The sequence below is a fragment of the Microtus pennsylvanicus genome, chromosome 1, assembly GCF_037038515.1.
Source record: "Microtus pennsylvanicus isolate mMicPen1 chromosome 1, mMicPen1.hap1, whole genome shotgun sequence".
Taxonomy (NCBI): Eukaryota; Metazoa; Chordata; class Mammalia; order Rodentia; family Cricetidae; genus Microtus; species Microtus pennsylvanicus.
In genome coordinates, this window is record NC_134579.1 from 96779612 (window position 1) to 96795857 (window position 16246).

General features: G+C 55.0%; 1 protein-coding gene across 2 annotated transcripts in view; it reads left to right on the forward strand.

Annotated features, from left to right (window-relative positions):
* Window positions 1–14792, forward strand: part of Micall2 (MICAL like 2) — a 28598-nt gene extending 13806 nt beyond the window's left edge. Inside the window, exons 3-17 of one of the 2 annotated variants that reach the window (XM_075974714.1) lie at window positions 2053–2194; window positions 3026–3216; window positions 3836–3951; window positions 4494–5594; window positions 8001–8263; window positions 9057–9150; window positions 9733–9893; window positions 10745–10897; window positions 11063–11118; window positions 11193–11316; window positions 11791–11881; window positions 11981–12054; window positions 12555–12669; window positions 14377–14423; window positions 14576–14792. In XM_075974714.1, the coding sequence (XP_075830829.1) occupies window positions 2053–2194; window positions 3026–3216; window positions 3836–3951; window positions 4494–5594; window positions 8001–8263; window positions 9057–9150; window positions 9733–9893; window positions 10745–10897; window positions 11063–11118; window positions 11193–11316; window positions 11791–11881; window positions 11981–12054; window positions 12555–12669; window positions 14377–14423; window positions 14576–14649 (2802 nt within the window). In that variant the 3' untranslated portion in view covers window positions 14650–14792. The remainder of the gene's footprint in view (window positions 1–2052; window positions 2195–3025; window positions 3217–3835; window positions 3952–4493; window positions 5595–8000; window positions 8264–9056; window positions 9151–9732; window positions 9894–10744; window positions 10898–11062; window positions 11119–11192; window positions 11317–11790; window positions 11882–11980; window positions 12055–12554; window positions 12670–14376; window positions 14424–14575) is intronic. The other variant, XM_075974721.1, reaches the window with a different exon arrangement.
* The last annotated feature ends 1454 nt before the right edge of the window (window positions 14793–16246 follow it).

A 16246-nucleotide genomic window follows, 5' to 3' on the forward strand; every position in this document is an offset into this window, starting at 1 on the left:
GTGCGCTCTGGCTGCCATAGGCATGCATGCATGCACACAGGGACACACACATGCACACACACCAAAGAGAGTTTGTTCAGTGTTGGCCGCATTGCAGTACACTGCGCTAATTGCACTGGGCGTGAGATGGGAGGTGAGGCTGGCGTCCATGGATACCTTGTTGGCAGGTCCGTGGATGGTTCCAGGAAGTCATCCTGGGTGGAGTAAAGGTTCTGGGGCTACAGAGTGCTGGGCAAGACACGTAGTTGAGGAGCCAGGGTGGGGTGGCGTCTTGAGCCAGATGCAGGGAATGGTGGAGAAAGGATTCTGGGCTTCTCTCCAAGCCAGTGAAAGTGGACCCCTGGGAAGCGTGGACCTGGAGGCTGTCCTCCAGACACTGCAGGAGAAAGGAGTGTCTGCTGAGGTCACACGGGAGGTACACATGGCCTTCAGTGGAAATGGCCAGATTTTGAGCCTGTTCTGTGGGTCAGAGGAGATTGGAGGCTTGGTATGAACGTGGCATGGGACCCTAAGGAACTGCACACGTGCGAGCAGTCTACGACCCCGACTTGGCATCCACATGGAAGCCACACAGGCATCTGGAAGAGAAGCCTCAGGGAAGGGATCTACAAGAGAGCCTTGTGAGTCACCAGGGGCCGGATGAGGACACCAGTGACCTCTGCCCTGGGCTAAATGGAGCTGGTGGAGTTTTACATTTTTTAGATTTTTTATGTATTTTGTTTTGCAGTACTGAGACTTAAACCTAGGGCATACATACTCTAAGCCACCACTAAGCCACACCCCAGCCCCTCACTGGGGGATTCTGGGCCGGAGCTCTAAGGCTGAGCCATAGTCTCAGTCCCCTTTTTACTTTTTATTTTGAGATAGTATTCCTAAGTAGGCCTGGGTAGCCTTGAACTCTGTAGCCCAGTATACTGTTGAACTCATAATCATCCTGCCTCAGCCTCCCAGGTAGCTGAGCTATGCCTGCATCCACAGTTGGCAATTGGAGAAGGGCTTGAGTGGGTAGAAGTCATCAGCAACCACAAGTGGGTATCTCAGTGAGGCCAAGAGTCAGATGCGGACAGGGGATATACAGGGAATCCACCACATCGGGGATTACTTGATAAGGGAAGCACGTGGGGAAGGCCAAGCATGGCCATCGGTCAGTAATTGGAGCCTCCCTGGGACTTTGGTGCTGGAGGTGGGCAGCAGACAGTGAAGGTGGGAGAGACACTGAGCTGTCAATCATCAGCCCAGCTGGCATGCAGCAAGCACTCTGTATGTGTAGGTTCCTGGTCTTCCCAGCACAGTGCGTCCTGTCCCCATCACAGGGTGACAAGCTGCTCTCAGTGGATGATGTTTGGCCCAGGAGGGCTGAAGAGCCTCAGGGCTGTTTCTAGAGTGATAAGCCCCAGGGGTGGGGCGAGCAACATACACCAAGAGCCTTCTAGAGCCTGGCTGGGTGGTACAATCCTGTTGTCAAAGCTACTCAGGAGGCTGAGGCAGGAGGATTACAAGTCCAGGGCCAGTGCTGGCACTCGGGGTGTGGCTCAGTGGTAGAGCCCCTGCCTAGAATCCCCCAGCGAGGGGCTGGGGCGTGGCTCAGTGGTAGAGCACCTGCCTAGAATCCCCCAGTGAGGGGCTGGGGCGTGGCTCAGTGGTAGAGCCCCTGCCTAGAATCCCCCAGTGAGGGGCTGGGGTGTGGCTCAGTGGTAGAGCCCCTGCCTAGAATCCCCCAGTGAGGAGCTGGGGTGTGGCTCAGTGGTAGAGCACCTGCCTAGAATCCCCCAGTGAGGAACTGGGGTGTGGTCTAGCAAGTTGAAGGTCCTGGGTTCAATTCATAGCACCGCCCCACCCTCATACAACTTAGCCTTCTGGGTCTGGTTTCCTGAGGAACTTCTGTTGGGATGTTGGTACTTTGAACCTTTTTACAAATAGACACATTGAGCCTGGGAGTTCACTCAGGCAGGGGTCCTTGGACTTGTAGCCTAGGCTTCTCTCTCATCTGGGCTGGTGGCTCAGCCATACTTCTTTCTACTGTCTGCGTTGCTGATTTAAACCTCTCTCCAGGCCTTCCAAGTGGCTGAAGAACAACTGGGCATCCCAGCCCTTCTGGATGCTGAGGACATGGTGGCCTTGAAGGTTCCAGACCGGCTGAGCATCCTCACCTACGTGTCACAGTATTACAACTACTTCCACGGCCGGTCCCCAAGTGAGTCCCTGTCCAGGAGGGCCCTCCCGTTCCAGCGACATGGCCAAGACTGCCGATGCTGTCAGGACCACCAGCCCAGGCTGCAGTCTCCCCCTTTGGGCTCCATGCCCACCCTCAGTTCTCACGCCACAGCACTGGGCCCAAGGGTGGGTAGAGATGCAGGAAGGGTACCTTTCTAAGACTACTCATGTGGGTCCTCGTAGCTGTATCTGTTACCAAGGAGACCAGAGGCCTTTGTGCAAGTATAGAGTGAGGCCCCTGGACTCCCTTGTTCCCCAACCTAGTCCTGCTGGGGGACATTTAGCAAGGCTTGTGCCTTCCCTATGCTCCTGTATGACTCCTGTCCTCGTCTTTCTAACCTTTTTGCCCATCTTGACCCCCAAGGTCTTAGACAGCTGCTGGAATCATTCAGCAGACCCTGCTTGACTGTGACCATGGAAGCTGTATGTCCCGGGCAGGGGTAGGCAGGGCAGGGCGCACAGGCCGGGTCTTCGCCCAGATCTGTGAGTGGGGAGCTCTTTGGCTTCCCACATCACATTCCTCTTAGAAATCTCCGGAATCCCCCTGGGCCGAGGGCCAGCCCGGAATGGTGGTTTGGAAACAGAAAAGTCCCTTTCCGTGACCCTACTTGGGGTTGTCGGCTGGGAGACGGGGTGAGGGCCAGGTCAGGGTTTGCTGGAAAGAATGTGCCCTGGGGCTGTCCTTTCCCAACTCTGCACCCCGCCAGCTGTCCTAGGAGGCCCAGGCCTTTCACTGTGGGCACAAGGACCTCTCAGAGGGTGCAAGTTCTGGGTGGGACCCTCCTTATCTGTTTCCTGTGTCTCATGCCAGTTGGGGGCATGGCTGGTGTGAAGAGACCCTCATCCGATTCGACTGAAGAATGTCCTGGAAAGAAGGTCCTGCCCTCGCCTGCCAAGGTGCCCTCACCAGCTCCAGCCCAGAGGTCACCACTGTCTCCAGCTAGGACAAACCCCATAGTTCGGAGGAATGAGAGTGGCTCAGAGAGACCATCTCCAAAGGCTGTAAGCATGTCTTGGTTGAGTGGGCATTATAGGGCTAAGTATATCCCAAACACAGACCTGTGTGGGATTTTCTCTTAGGGTACAGTACCCCTTCCCATGCTTTGTATCCAGTGTACCCACTGAGGTGGCTCTGCTCAATGTGGCCAAGAGCTGTAATTCCCATAATACAGATGGGTAAACTGAGCCACAGGAGGCCATCCAGGTGGGATGGAGCTGGAGGAAGGGACACTGGGTTGGACTTTGGCCAGCCCTGCAGTGCTAAATTTGAGTGCCCCCTGCTGTCCATTAATGGTTACTGCAGATTCCATGAATGCAGAGCAAGGCAGGCCTGGATGCCTGGGGGTTGGCCTGATCTCAGAGCCTGGTGGGGTAGCAGAAGGTACTAGATTTGTCTTTAGCCCCACATTGGGTCCCCAGGATCTCCGAAATCAGTCTCCTGCTCCCCGACAGGGCCAATGCGGAGGTCCCGAGTGTGCAGCCATGCCCATGCTGTGGCCAGTGGCTCCCCAGGGTCTCAGCTCTCCAGTCCATCAAGTGGGATCTGTTGGCCACCTCTGGGCTGAGGTGGGAGTCTGGAGATGTCAGCTGCCCCTCAGCAGCCCCTGACACTTCCCTGCAGGCTCTGGGAACTGCAGGCAGTTCCGTCAGCAGCATCTGTGGGATCTGTGGCAAACACGTTCACCTCGTACAGCGGCACCTGGCTGACGGGCGGCTCTACCACCGAAGCTGCTTCAGGTATGATTTCCAAACACTGCGTGTCTGGGTCCTTGCATCTGTCTTCCACTGGGGACAGTACCTGTATTCTCCTTTAATGTCGGGGTTGTCCTTTAGACATACTGACTCAATCTCCCTTGTTGTCTCAACCCTTTGTGTTGGTTTTTATTTATTTTTTTTACACTGTGATACTTAGTAACCTTCTTCTTGCCTCCCCGAAGCTTCCAGATTTGGGAGACAAGGAGTGAATCTCATGTCCATCTTCTTCAAGCTTGGGGGGCACTCCTGAAAGCGGGGCACACTCTGTAGTCTTTATGTATGCATCTGCTGACACATTTGAGCGCCTTCTGTGCTGTCCTCACCCGTGACCAGTGTGCCAGTGGACACTGCAGCTCACAGTGATGGATGTCACTCATGAGCAGTTGTCGTATGAACCGGGGACGGCACTAGTGGATACGGGAGTGTGGCGACGGGTGCTTCTGAGAGGATGAAGTGTATGAGCAAGGGATGCATGAGGGATTGCGCAAGGGCTCGGAATCGATCTCAGTGGCTTCCTCCCACAGGTGTAAGCAGTGTTCCAACACACTGCACTCAGGGGCCTACCGTGCCACAGGAGAGCCGGGCGTCTTTGTCTGTACCCATCACAGCCAAGAAGTCACCTCTGGGAGCCCCAAGTTGTCAAAACTAGCCTCCAGACAGCCAGGGGCTGTTGCTGCAGACACCAGGCCAACCAATGCCTCACGGAAAGTTCAGGAGGCAAATGGACCAGGAGAGGGGACACCGCCGAGGACCAAGGTAGCAGCCTGGGAGCCCACTGTAGGCAACACAACTGCCAAAGGTTTTGTCCAGACTGAACTTAACCAGCCAGCCACCTCCCATGTCCATGTGGGGAGCCCTGCAGGGCCCAGGCTGTCCACGAGCCCAGTGACCACCACTTCTGTGACTAGCAAAGCCATCACCCATGTGACTAATAGCTCCCCGACAGGCTGGTCATCACCTGCCAAGAGCAGCAGCACAGCGACCATCGACTCCCGTCCCCTTGTGCACCCAAGTACTCTGAACTCTCACCCGTCTGTGCCCCAAGGCCAGGCAACTTCCAAAGGTGTTAAGACTCCGCTCAACTCGAGCACAGCATCTCCAAACACAGCGGCCACCCCAGCCTGGACCTCCGCGGCCTCTAGGACTCAGCAAGCCCGAGAGAAATTTTTCCAGAATCCTGCCCCAGCCCCATCCAACAACAGTCCTGCCAGCAGGGTCCCCCCTGTGGTAAATACCTCCATCAGCAAGGTCCCCACTGTGGAAAATACCTCCACCAGCAAGGTTCCCACTGTGGTGAATGCCCCCAATGGTAGGGTCCCCTTTGTGGTGAATACATCCACCAGCAAGACCACCACTGTAGTAAATGCCCCCACCAGCAAGGCCCCCACTGTGGTGAATTCCCCCAATGGTAGGGTCCCCCCTTTGGTGAATACCTCTACCAGCAAGATCTCCACTGTGGTAAATGTCCCCACCAGCAAGGGCCCCACTGTGGTGAATGCCCCTGCCAGCAAGGTCTCTGCTGCTATGGATACCCCTGCCCAGGAGAGCAGCCGTGAGCAAGCGCTAAGTGTACTTAGGAAGGCCCTGCCGGGGCTGACAGGAGCTGGTACCCAGACGTCAGGCAGGTAGGTGGGAGAGATGTGGGGTGTGGCTGTGACCTGCCCACCAGGACATGGAGAAGTTCTGTCTCTCCATGACTGTGTGGCCTTAGCTACCTTATCTGGGAAGTGGAGGTGGGGGACAGGAGAGAAGCAGGATCAGGGTATGGTGGGCTTACAGGCATTGCTGGCTACAGGTGACCCACACTAGACCGGTATTCCAGGACCTCTATGCTTGTCTTGTGGACAGGAAGAGGGGTGTTCAAATGGAAGTCACACTGTCTGGTTCCATGCGTTGGATGACTTGTGTGTGTGGAGCTGGGTTCTGAGCATCCCTTTGTGCCTGGCACCTATAGTGTCTTCAATTAGACTGACCATAGGATGCAGGTAGGGGGAGGGGCAGTAGTCATCCCTCACAGGACAGCTTCAGTGGCAGAAGCATATCCTGTGGTAGGCCACACGCCCCACCAGGGCTGCAAAGGAGAGAGTCCTTTTACCCCAACATCTGCAGGTTCCTGGCAACCCTTGGTTGGTAGCAGCCTTCCTCCGTCTCTGATTCCATTATCTATGGACTCCACTATCCTCTCTTTCCTTTTTTTCTTGTGAAGAGTGCTGGAGATGGAATTAAGGGTATCCCACATGCGGGAAAGATGCTCTGCCACAGAGCCACACCCCAGCCCTTCACTGGGGGATTCTAGGCAGGGGCTCTACCACTGAGCCACACCCCAGCCCCTCACTGGGGGATTCTAGGCAGGGGCTCTACCACTGAGTCACGCCCCAGCCCTTCACTGGAGGATTCTAGGCAGGGGCTCTACCACTGAGCCACACCCCAACCCCTCACTGGGGGATTCTAGGCAGGTGCTCTACCACTGAGCCACACCCCAGCCCCTTACTGGGGGATTTTAGGCAGGGGCTCTACCACTGAGCCACACCCCAGCCCCTCATTGGGGGATTCTAGGCAGGTGTTCTACCACTGAGCCACACCTCAGCCCTCACTGGGGGATTCTAGGCAGGGGCTCTACCACTGAGCCACCCCCCAGCCCCTCATTGGGGGATTCTAGGCAGGTGTTCTACCACTGAGCCACACCTCAGCCCTCACTGGGGGATTCTAGGCAGGTGCTCTACCACTGAGCCACACACCCCAGGTCCTTTTTATGTATGTATTATGTATGATGTGTGTATGTATGATGGGGAAGAGTGCATATGTCACAATGTCTGTGTGGGGGTCAGAAACCAATTTTCTGGAGTCGGTTTTCCCCTCCACCTTCATGTGGGTACTGGGAGCTGAATTTGGGCTGCCAGGCTTCTATGGCAAGCACTTTCATCCATTGAGCCATCTCACCAGCCCAGTCCTTGTGTTTCTGAGACAAGGCCTCATGTATCCCAGCTGACCTTCAACTCCAAGTCCTCTTGCCTTAGCGTCCCCAGTGCTGAGATTACAGGTGTGCATCCCCACACTTACGCCGTCTGTCTCTTAGAAGGTTAGTGGTTTTGAATGGGAGCCTCTGTATTCTAGTGTGACTGCCTTATAATGTGGTGACATCTACTGCGCCTCCCCGCCCCCTTTTTTAAGACAAGCGTTCTCTGTGTAGCCCTGGCTGTCTTGAAACTCCTTGTGTAGAGTAGGTTGGATTCGAACTCACAGATTTGCCTGCCTCTTCCTCCTGAGTGCTGGGATTAAAGGTGTGTGCCACCACCACTCAGCGCCTTCCCCCCACTGTAAAATTAAGATCACACATCAAGTTCCCCAGTACTTCTGAGTTTTAAGGTGCCCATTCAACCCATTACAGTTGTTTAGTGAGTCAAGAGGTTCTATCCTGGGTTGGTCCTTGATTTTAGGATGGGGCATTCTTGGCTCATAACTGCCGGAACCTACCCCTACTTGGTACCTAGAGGCTCCTGGGCTGGTGCTGGGGTCAGGAGGGTTATACACTGCTGCCTCTGGGCCGTGATAAGCACCTCTGTCTTGGCCCTGCAGAATAGGCTTGGCAGAGCTTGGAGTGGTGCCACGTGTTGCCTGGGCTCTGTGTACCTGCATATGAGCTGCCTAAGGGAACGTAGGTAACCCAAAGCCACACAGCTCAGGTGGAGGCTGGTGCCTGGCTGGACCGTCCATCCTATGAGTTACTTAATACTTATCTGAGCAAGTGCAGGCCAGCCTGTGGCTCCAGCCAGGGCCCTCCTTGGCCCTTCAGCTCTGCACCCATGCATGGTATATCTGGGGGACATTTTAATTCCAGTGGACATCAGATTTAATAGCATAAAAGAGCTACCAGTGCATGTAAATGCCACAAGTAGATGCCACGGGCCATCTGGCCTGGGGTAGATTGTCCTCAGTTCATTGGGGTCACTCAGGAAACTAGCTTCTTGTGTGTGTGTGGTGGGGTGACTCGTGGATTTGCCCACACTTGGTACCCTCTTTCTTCTCCACAGGTCCTCCCCAGCCACTTCCTCCATCCCAATCTCTCTTCCCAAGAATGAAGTACCCCAAAAAGTTTCCTCACCCAAGCTATCACATTCAACCACTCCCCAACCCCCCACTTTGAAGGTGGAGCCTACCATCCCCCAGAATGTGGGCAATACTTCATGGGCATCTGTATCACTCCAGACTGGCAACAAGAGCCTGGGTATATCTCCAGGGGTTGGTAAGACCAGTGCCGGCTCCAGGCCACAAGCAGAAGCGGCAATACCGAAGGGTAAGAGTTCCTGCTAAGGGATGGGGAGGGGTGGAGAGGTGCAGGGCTCTGGGGTGGCCACTCCCCAAGTATTGCTATATGCTCAGGCTGCCTTTCTCTTTGAAGGCTGTTCTTGGTGTCTGCTGTTCTGTTGCTTAGCTCTCAGAACCCCATAGTCCTCTATGGACCTTCATCTGCTGCGTCTCTGTGGCTGTGGCCAGTGTTCCCAGGGTCTTACCATGATCATCGTCCTAGGTTCATGCGTATACCCAGGTTGTGTTGCCTTTTGTCCTTGGCTGTGCCCCCAGGGTGCAGAAGGAGGCCCTGTCCACCTTCACAATGGCTCTGCCTAGGACTGGGGTCCTGCTGTCCTCCAGGAATGCTTCCCAGACCCTCTGGGTCTACATAGCCCTGCCCTTTCTGTGGGTGCTTGGGCAAGTAGGGTTCAGGATGTACCACAGAGTTGTCTTTTCTGTAGCTTTCCCTTTGACTGAGCTCCCCATTGAATCCACTGCTAGGCATGAGCCAAGAGAGACTCTGAAGAGGGAGCAGTGCCCATTCATTGCTCGTCATGTCACCGCCATAGAGGAGGGAAACAGGGTTTCCCTTCCTTGTCAACACCCATTTGACAGATTGGAAATTGAGGCCTAGAAAGGGGCAGTGATTCCCTCAGGGTACACAGCACAGCAGCCAGGCTGGAAGCCCTGCCTCCGTCCTGCATGCTGGGCTGGCTCTGGGCTGTCAAAAGGAACAGATGACAATGGCCAACTTGTCTCAGCCTGTCTCACCTGCTTGATCTGTTTCCTACACTCAGGTCCGGGTTCCACCTCTCAGGAAGGCCGGGAGGAGGGCCCAGAAGGATGGAGGGCACGCCTGAAGCCTGTGGATAAGAAAAGTTCTGCCGGGAGGTGAGCGGAGGTGGCTGCTCACTAGCGGGGCCACACTCGTGCCTGTGGGTCTGCAGTATGAGCTGAGCCCGCACACAGTAGGTGCCTAATGAAGTGTGTGCGCGAGCATGGCAGGGTACATCCAGGAACTGGTGTGACCAGAAGGCACACACACACCTGGACTTTTCAGTATCCACAGAAAAAATTGGTTCACACCAGCTTGAGTGTCCCGGAACTCTTCACCTGCCAGGTGATGGGGACAGAGTGACAGAGACGCCTCATCCCAGTGGGATGACTTAAGGGAAGTGGTGAACTCAGAGCAGCAGGTGTGCCATGCCAGGCAGCTCCCATGAGCCTGGCTTGGGGCGGGTGTCCGTCCATTTGGCCTCTGCAAGCCAGAGGCATCCTTCCTGCCCCACAGGGAGCATGTGGAGGCCCACAGCCCTGTGTCCTGGGCAGGTCCGGGAATTAGAGGCCAGGATGATACAGGCCTGGCCAGGTGGCTTCCTTCAGACCATGTGGACCTTGGACATAGGCATATGGCTCTTGAGACACTTCTGGGTGTCCCCGTCTGGGTTGGGACTCACCTTCTCTTCCACCTAGGACTTTGGAGCCAAAGGAAGTACCTGTTCAGGCAGAGCCGAGGGCAGGAGATACTCCCAGCAAAGTCTCCAGCAGCTCTAGCCCCAGCGCTCACATCTTCTTGACTCCCGTTCAGAACAAGAGGACACCATGCCCGGCTGGTTCCGGGCCCAGCCCTGCAGGTAATGCCTGTGGGAACTCAGGTGTGTCCTTGTGTGTCGGGGGTACGTGCTCTTGCTCTGTCTGTGGTCAGGCAGAGGCCCTGCTCGGCCAGAGGGGCTACTTATGTATGTGCATGTGTGTTCCTAGATGGGTTTAATATACACTTATGTATTCAGGCACAAATATGTATACGCATGTGGTCTTATATGAGACATGTATATGGGGGATGAGCTTACATGCATGTTCAGAAACAGATTTTATGTATGCACACATATTTGGACATGGGGTATCAATATGTACATGCATGCTTAGATATAAGAGATATGTGTGACTATGTGTGTTCACACACGGGGTAAGTGTGAAGTGTGAATACATGTTCATGCATGGTTCGTATGTGTACTAGGCATGTTTAGGTATAGTCCATGTGCTCATGTGTGTTCAGGCATGGAACTGTACTTGTGTAAGGCATGGCCTATAAATGTGTGTGTGTACATGCATGGGATGTATGTGTGTGAGGCATGTTCAGGCATAGTCTGAATATGTATGTATGTTTTGTTAGGCACATGCATGTTTAGGTGCCTGTGAATCTGTATGGTGTTGGGCCAAGTTTGCTCTCAGCACAGTTGAGCCCTTTGTGGGCCACTTCCCAGGTCACATTCTGTGATGTCAATAGCCTTGTGGGTCTCTCGGATGCTGCTTCCCTGAGTGGATGTGGTCGGTTTGGGCAGGACAGGGGCCCTCCTTGGGAGGTGCATGGACTGCAACCCTGGCTGCTCTGGGACAGAGTAGGAGCTTAGAGCCCTGGTTCCCCTCAGTGTCAGGGCTCTGGCCAGTGGGTCTCACACATCTTTGCCCCCCACCTTTGTTCCAGCAGCCCCTTCTCCTTCTCTGTCACACCGTAAGAAACTAGCTGTCCCTCCCAGCCTTGATGTTTCTGCTGATTGGCTCCAGCCAGAGCTCAAGAAACAGGAAGCTCAGGCCAGGAACAGGAAGGAGGAGAAAACGCCCACCTGGGGGACAAGAGGTCAGTCCCAGTGATGCCATCTGGTTTGGAAGATAGTAAAGGGGGCAATGCCTGCTGGGCCTCATGGCCTAGAATAGATGGGTCTGGTCATGCCCATGCCAGTCCAGGTTCTGTTGGGCTTGGTGCCCTGAGCCTGAGGGCCTCAGTCATCTGTCTGTTTTCTAGAACGGTCTGCAGTCCTGGACAGTACACATGGTGAGACTGTGACCTCCCCAGTCAGGGTAAGTACGCAGGGCACTAGGGGGTGACTCAGCTTTGGTCCTGTGCTTGTGCTCACGCTCCGTTTTCCCTCCAGCTGCACCCCGACTATATCCCTCAGGAGGAGCTGCACAGGCAGCTGCAGGAGATTGAGAATCAGCTTGACGCCCTGGAGCTCAGGGGTGTAGAGCTGGAGAAGCGGCTGCGGGCAGCCGAGGGAGGTGAGCAGCTTGGGATACGCCTCTACCAGTGAACAATGCTGCAAAACTGACCACGCACCCACTGGTGGCTGGTGGCCACACTCTATACGCTTTCCATGCCCCTAAACCATTGTCCACACCTCTTCTGGCTTTCCACACTCCCAGTGGCTGACCACATCTCCTAGGGCTGACCACATGCTATAGCTGGCCATGTCCATGAGCTGGCCATACCCCAACTGGCAGGCCATGTTCCTATAGGCTGGTTATACCTACACTGGATGGCCAATGCCACACTGGTTGGCCACCCCTTACTGGTTGCAGATTGACCATGCCTCTTACTGGTACAGGCTGGCTCCACCCATGCTAGTTATGGACTGGCCCTCCTGAGTACCTCTGGCTAGCTTCCCCCGTCCCAGGTCAGCACTTCTGCACCAGAAGGGGGTGGGGGTGTCAGGCACACTGTGGCCTCTCTGCCCCAACTGTGTTTCTTCACAGATGCTGCGGAGGACAGCCTCATGGTGGACTGGTTCCGACTTATTCATGAGAAGCAGCTGCTGCTGAGGCTTGAATCAGAACTCATGTACAAGTGAGACCCCTGAGCCTTGCAGCGTCCTGCCGGGACCAGCCTACGGATATGGTGGGAGCAGCCTGGTCGGGCTGGGCCTCAGACATGTGTGTCCTACAGGTCTAAGGACCAACACCTGGAGGAGCGGCAACTGGACCTCCAGGACGAGCTGCGGAAGCTGATGGACAAGCCAGGTACGTGTCTGTGTCCGGGAAGCCTGGCCTGAGAGCCAGAGACCCGCCCATGTGCCAACTTCCCCATTTGCCCTGCCTTGACCTATGAGAGTCTAAAGGTGACTACGGTTGTGGCTAAGCCACGAGGCTTCTGGCTTTTGTTCCTATGCTGCTTCTGACTGTGTGACCTTGGACTAATGCCCTAGCTGTTCTGTTCCTGTGACAAAGTCAGGACCCCACAGTGTGCTCCCTGCCCTGCCCCCGACAGCTAGTGTGACGTTCAAGGGGATGACACGGGAGGGGCACTTTGAGCAATGGGGACAGCCTTCACACCACATCCTGGCTGGAGGACCCCTGCCTCAGCCTTGCATAACGAAGTCATAGAGACCAGAGGCCCCACACTCAGGCTCTGGATTAGGTTCCTCCATCCAGCCACAACACATAGGCAGTGTGCCTATCCTGTCCCTGATCCTGTCCCTGAGCACAGTGGGGCCCCTACTGACAGCAGGCTGTTCCCACAGAGGGTCTGAAGTCCCTCCAGGACCGCCAGCGGGAACAGGAGCTGCTGAGTCAATATGTGAACACCGTGAATGACCGCAGTGACATCGTTGACTTCCTGGATGAGGACCGGCTCCGGTGAGGGACAGGGGACCCAGGGAGGGCAGACTGGGGTCAGGGCTGCTCCCGGCTGGCAGGCTACTCATACTCAGTGGGACCCAGGTTGCATGGCACAAGGACTCAGGTTGGGGGAGGCTGGTCCTCGCATGGGGCCCTTTCGCACTCAGGTCCCTAGTCTTCCAGGACTAGCACTGGCCAAGACAGCTAACGAAGGAAATAGACTGTCATTCATGATGTCCAGTGTGGCAGCCATGAGTGGCTAACAGACCATGACCGTTGGCTTGTGAAGCTGAACCGTTGAGCCTAAAATGACTTTTGAAAAATGATTTATTTACTACTTTTATACATGTGCCTGTGTTCCTACAAGAATTTATGTGCACCGCATGTGTACAAGGTCAGAAGAGGGCATCAGATCCCCTGGAACTACAGTTACAGGTGGTTGTGAGCTGATATGTGGGTTCTGGGGCTGAACCTGGGTTCTCTGAAAGAGTAGTAAGCACTCTTAACTGCTGAGCCATCTCTCCAGCCCCTGAAGCTACTTTTATCTTAAACTTAGCCTCATGAATACTAGGCAGGTGCTCTACCACTGAGCCACACCCCAGCCCCTCACTGGGGGATTCTAGGCAGGTGCTCTACCACTGAGCCACACCCCAGCCCCTCACTGGGGGATTCTAGGCAGGTGCTCTACCACTGAGCCACATACCCAGTCCTTCACTGGAGGATTCTAGGCAGGTGCTCTATCACTGAGCCACACCCCAGCCCCTCACTGGGGGATTCTAGGCAGGTGCTCTACCACTGAGCCACATACCCAGTCCTTCACTGGAGGATTCTAGGCAGGTGCTCTACCACTGAGCCACACCCCAGCCCCTCACTGGGGGATTCTAGGCAGGGGCTCTACCACTGAACCACACCCCAGTCCCTCTCTGGGGACTCTAGTGTGCAGCACTGATGTTACTTTATTTTGAGACATGGTCTTACTAAGTTGCCCAGGCTGGCCTTGAACTTACTCTTTGGTCCAGGTAGACTTTGAATTCCATCCTCCTGCCTCAGACTTAGCTGGGATGTTATCCAAGAAGTAGCTGGGATGAAAGGCCTACACCACCAAGCCTGGCTTAGCACTTTATTTTAACCAGATATGTGTAGCTGTGTGTTTCCTGGCGGCTGCAAAGCTTCTCTATGATCCTGGATGTGACAGGAACTGGAGACAGCCAGTGACGTCAGATCTAGTCACAAGCAGAGGGACATGAATGTCAGCATGCTTGTGCTCGGCTCTCTAGTATCCAGTGAGGCCCAATGCCCAGGGTACACAGGGTCATCCCAAAGCTGAACTTAAGCCGGACTCCGTGTGACCCCAACATGGGCTTAGCTAGTGTCAGAACAGGCCATCTGCTGTCCCCATGTCACTGCTGAGTGGCTGGTCTGGGGAGGGCAGACACTGGGGAGGGCTGGGGATGGAGGGAGGAGTGGAGTGGCTCATGGCATGTTGGGGGTGGAGATAGCCAGGATGGGTGGGGCTGACTCTGGTATTAGTGTGGAGAGAGAGAGACAGAGACAGAGAGAGAGAGACAGAGGGAGAGAGAGATAGAGAGACTGAGGCAGACAAAGAAAGAGACAGACAGACAGAGAGTGGGAGAGAGAGACACAGAGAGAAAGAGTGTGTGCACACATGTTCTCCGTAGCTCCCCAGGGCCCATGTCCCTCACAGTCACCCTGTCCCCATTCCAGGGAACAAGAAGAGGACCAAATGCTGGAGAACATGATCCAGAACCTGGGTAATGATGGGTACCCAGCAGGGGGCAGGGAGGATGGCCTTTCCGGATTGGGTGGGGTAGAGCTTCCTGTGAGAGTGGCAGCTCCGTGGAGTGGTCAGGGAAGGAAACACAGGAACCTCAGTGGGAGCTTCATGGCTCTGTCCTCCCCTCAGGCCTTCAGAGGAAGAAGTCCAAGTTCCGCTTGTCCAAGATCTGGTCCTCAAAGAACAAAGGCGGGCAGACCTGAGCTGCCCGTGGCTGGCACCAGGGCCCTGGCCCTTCTCAGGAAGAGACTGATGCTGGGACCCCAGAAGGATGCTTGGGGTGCCGGGGCCCATGCCTCCCACTCTGAGTCCCTGTATCCTCAATAAAGACATCGACCCTCCCACATCTGCCGTGTGTGTCCCTGCCAGGTCAGTGCCAGGTGCTTGGGTGGACACTCATCCTCTGTTCCATTTCTTCTCTGTTGCTGTGGCGATGTATCTGAACAAGGCAACTGAAGGGAGAAGAGCTTGTTTGAGCTCTCAATCCCAGGTTACCTCACCGCAGTGAAGTCACGGAGGGCAGGCCTCGGACCAGCTGATCACATGACAGCCACAGTCGCGAACAGAGAAAAATGAGTATGTGCACACTTAGTGCTCAGCTTTCTTTTTCTGAGACAGGGATTCTCCATGCAACCTCCCTGGTTGTCCTGGAACTCACTCTGTAGACCAGGCTGGCCTTGAACTCACAGAGATCCGCCTGCCTCTGCCTCTTGAGTGCTGGGATTAAAGGCGTGTGCCACCACCACCCAGCGCAGTTGGCTTTTCTACTTTTGGATAATTCAGGTCCCAACCCCAGAGAGTGCTGCTGCCCTCTTTCAGGCTGGGCTTTTCTACTTCAATTGAGGCAATCAAGACAATCCCCCACAGATGTGCCTCCAGACCAACCTGATCTAGGTGGGCCCTCATTGAGACTCTAGACTATGCCCAGTTGACAGGTGAAGGTAACCGTCACCCCCTCTGGACATGTTAGTTACTCTCTGTCTGTGAAGATGGACAGGAGGACAGAGTGGAACACTATAATAATTATGCCCCCATGGCCTGGGATCTGTGCCCTGGACACAGGTGGCCCTGGGGCAGAAGATGCCTAGGGTTGATGATAGGTCCCTGAGTAGCTGCGAGGGTGTGTCTTCTCAGAGCTGGGGTGTACTCTACAGGCTTGAGAAAGACCAGTGGGGTAAGAGAGGCTTGGGGGAGTCAGGCCACGGATGGGTATGGCTGGTTCAATAGCAATGTGGCTAAGTGTGGCAGTGTGCTGCCTAGTTTTATGCCAACTTGGCACAAGCTAAAGTCATCTGAGAGGAGGGAACCTCAATTGGGAAAATGCTTCCATAGGATGGGGCTGCAGGCAAGCCTGTGGAGCATTGTATTAATTAGTGATTGATGTGGTTTGGCCCAGCCTATCGTGGGCGGTGCCATCTGTGGGCAGGGGATTCTGGGTTCTGTAGGAAAGCAGTCTGAGAAATCCGTGGAGAGCAGGCTGGAGCATCCTCCTCCATGGCCTCTGCATCAGCTCCTGTCTCCAGGTTCCTGCCCTGTTTGTGTTCCCGCCCTGACTTCCTTCAGTGATGGACTCTGGATGTGGAAGCATAAGTCAAATAAACCCTTTCCTCCCTAAGTTGCTCTGGTCATGGTGTTTCCTCACAATGATGATAACCTTACCTAGGACAGAAATTGGTCCTGGGAGTCGGGTATTGCTGTGGCAGAGCCGACTATGTGCTCTGGGGAGGACTGTGGAAGGACTTGGAATACTGAGCTAGAAAAGTGATCGAGTGTTGAGATCTCAGTGAGCTGTTCTGTGGG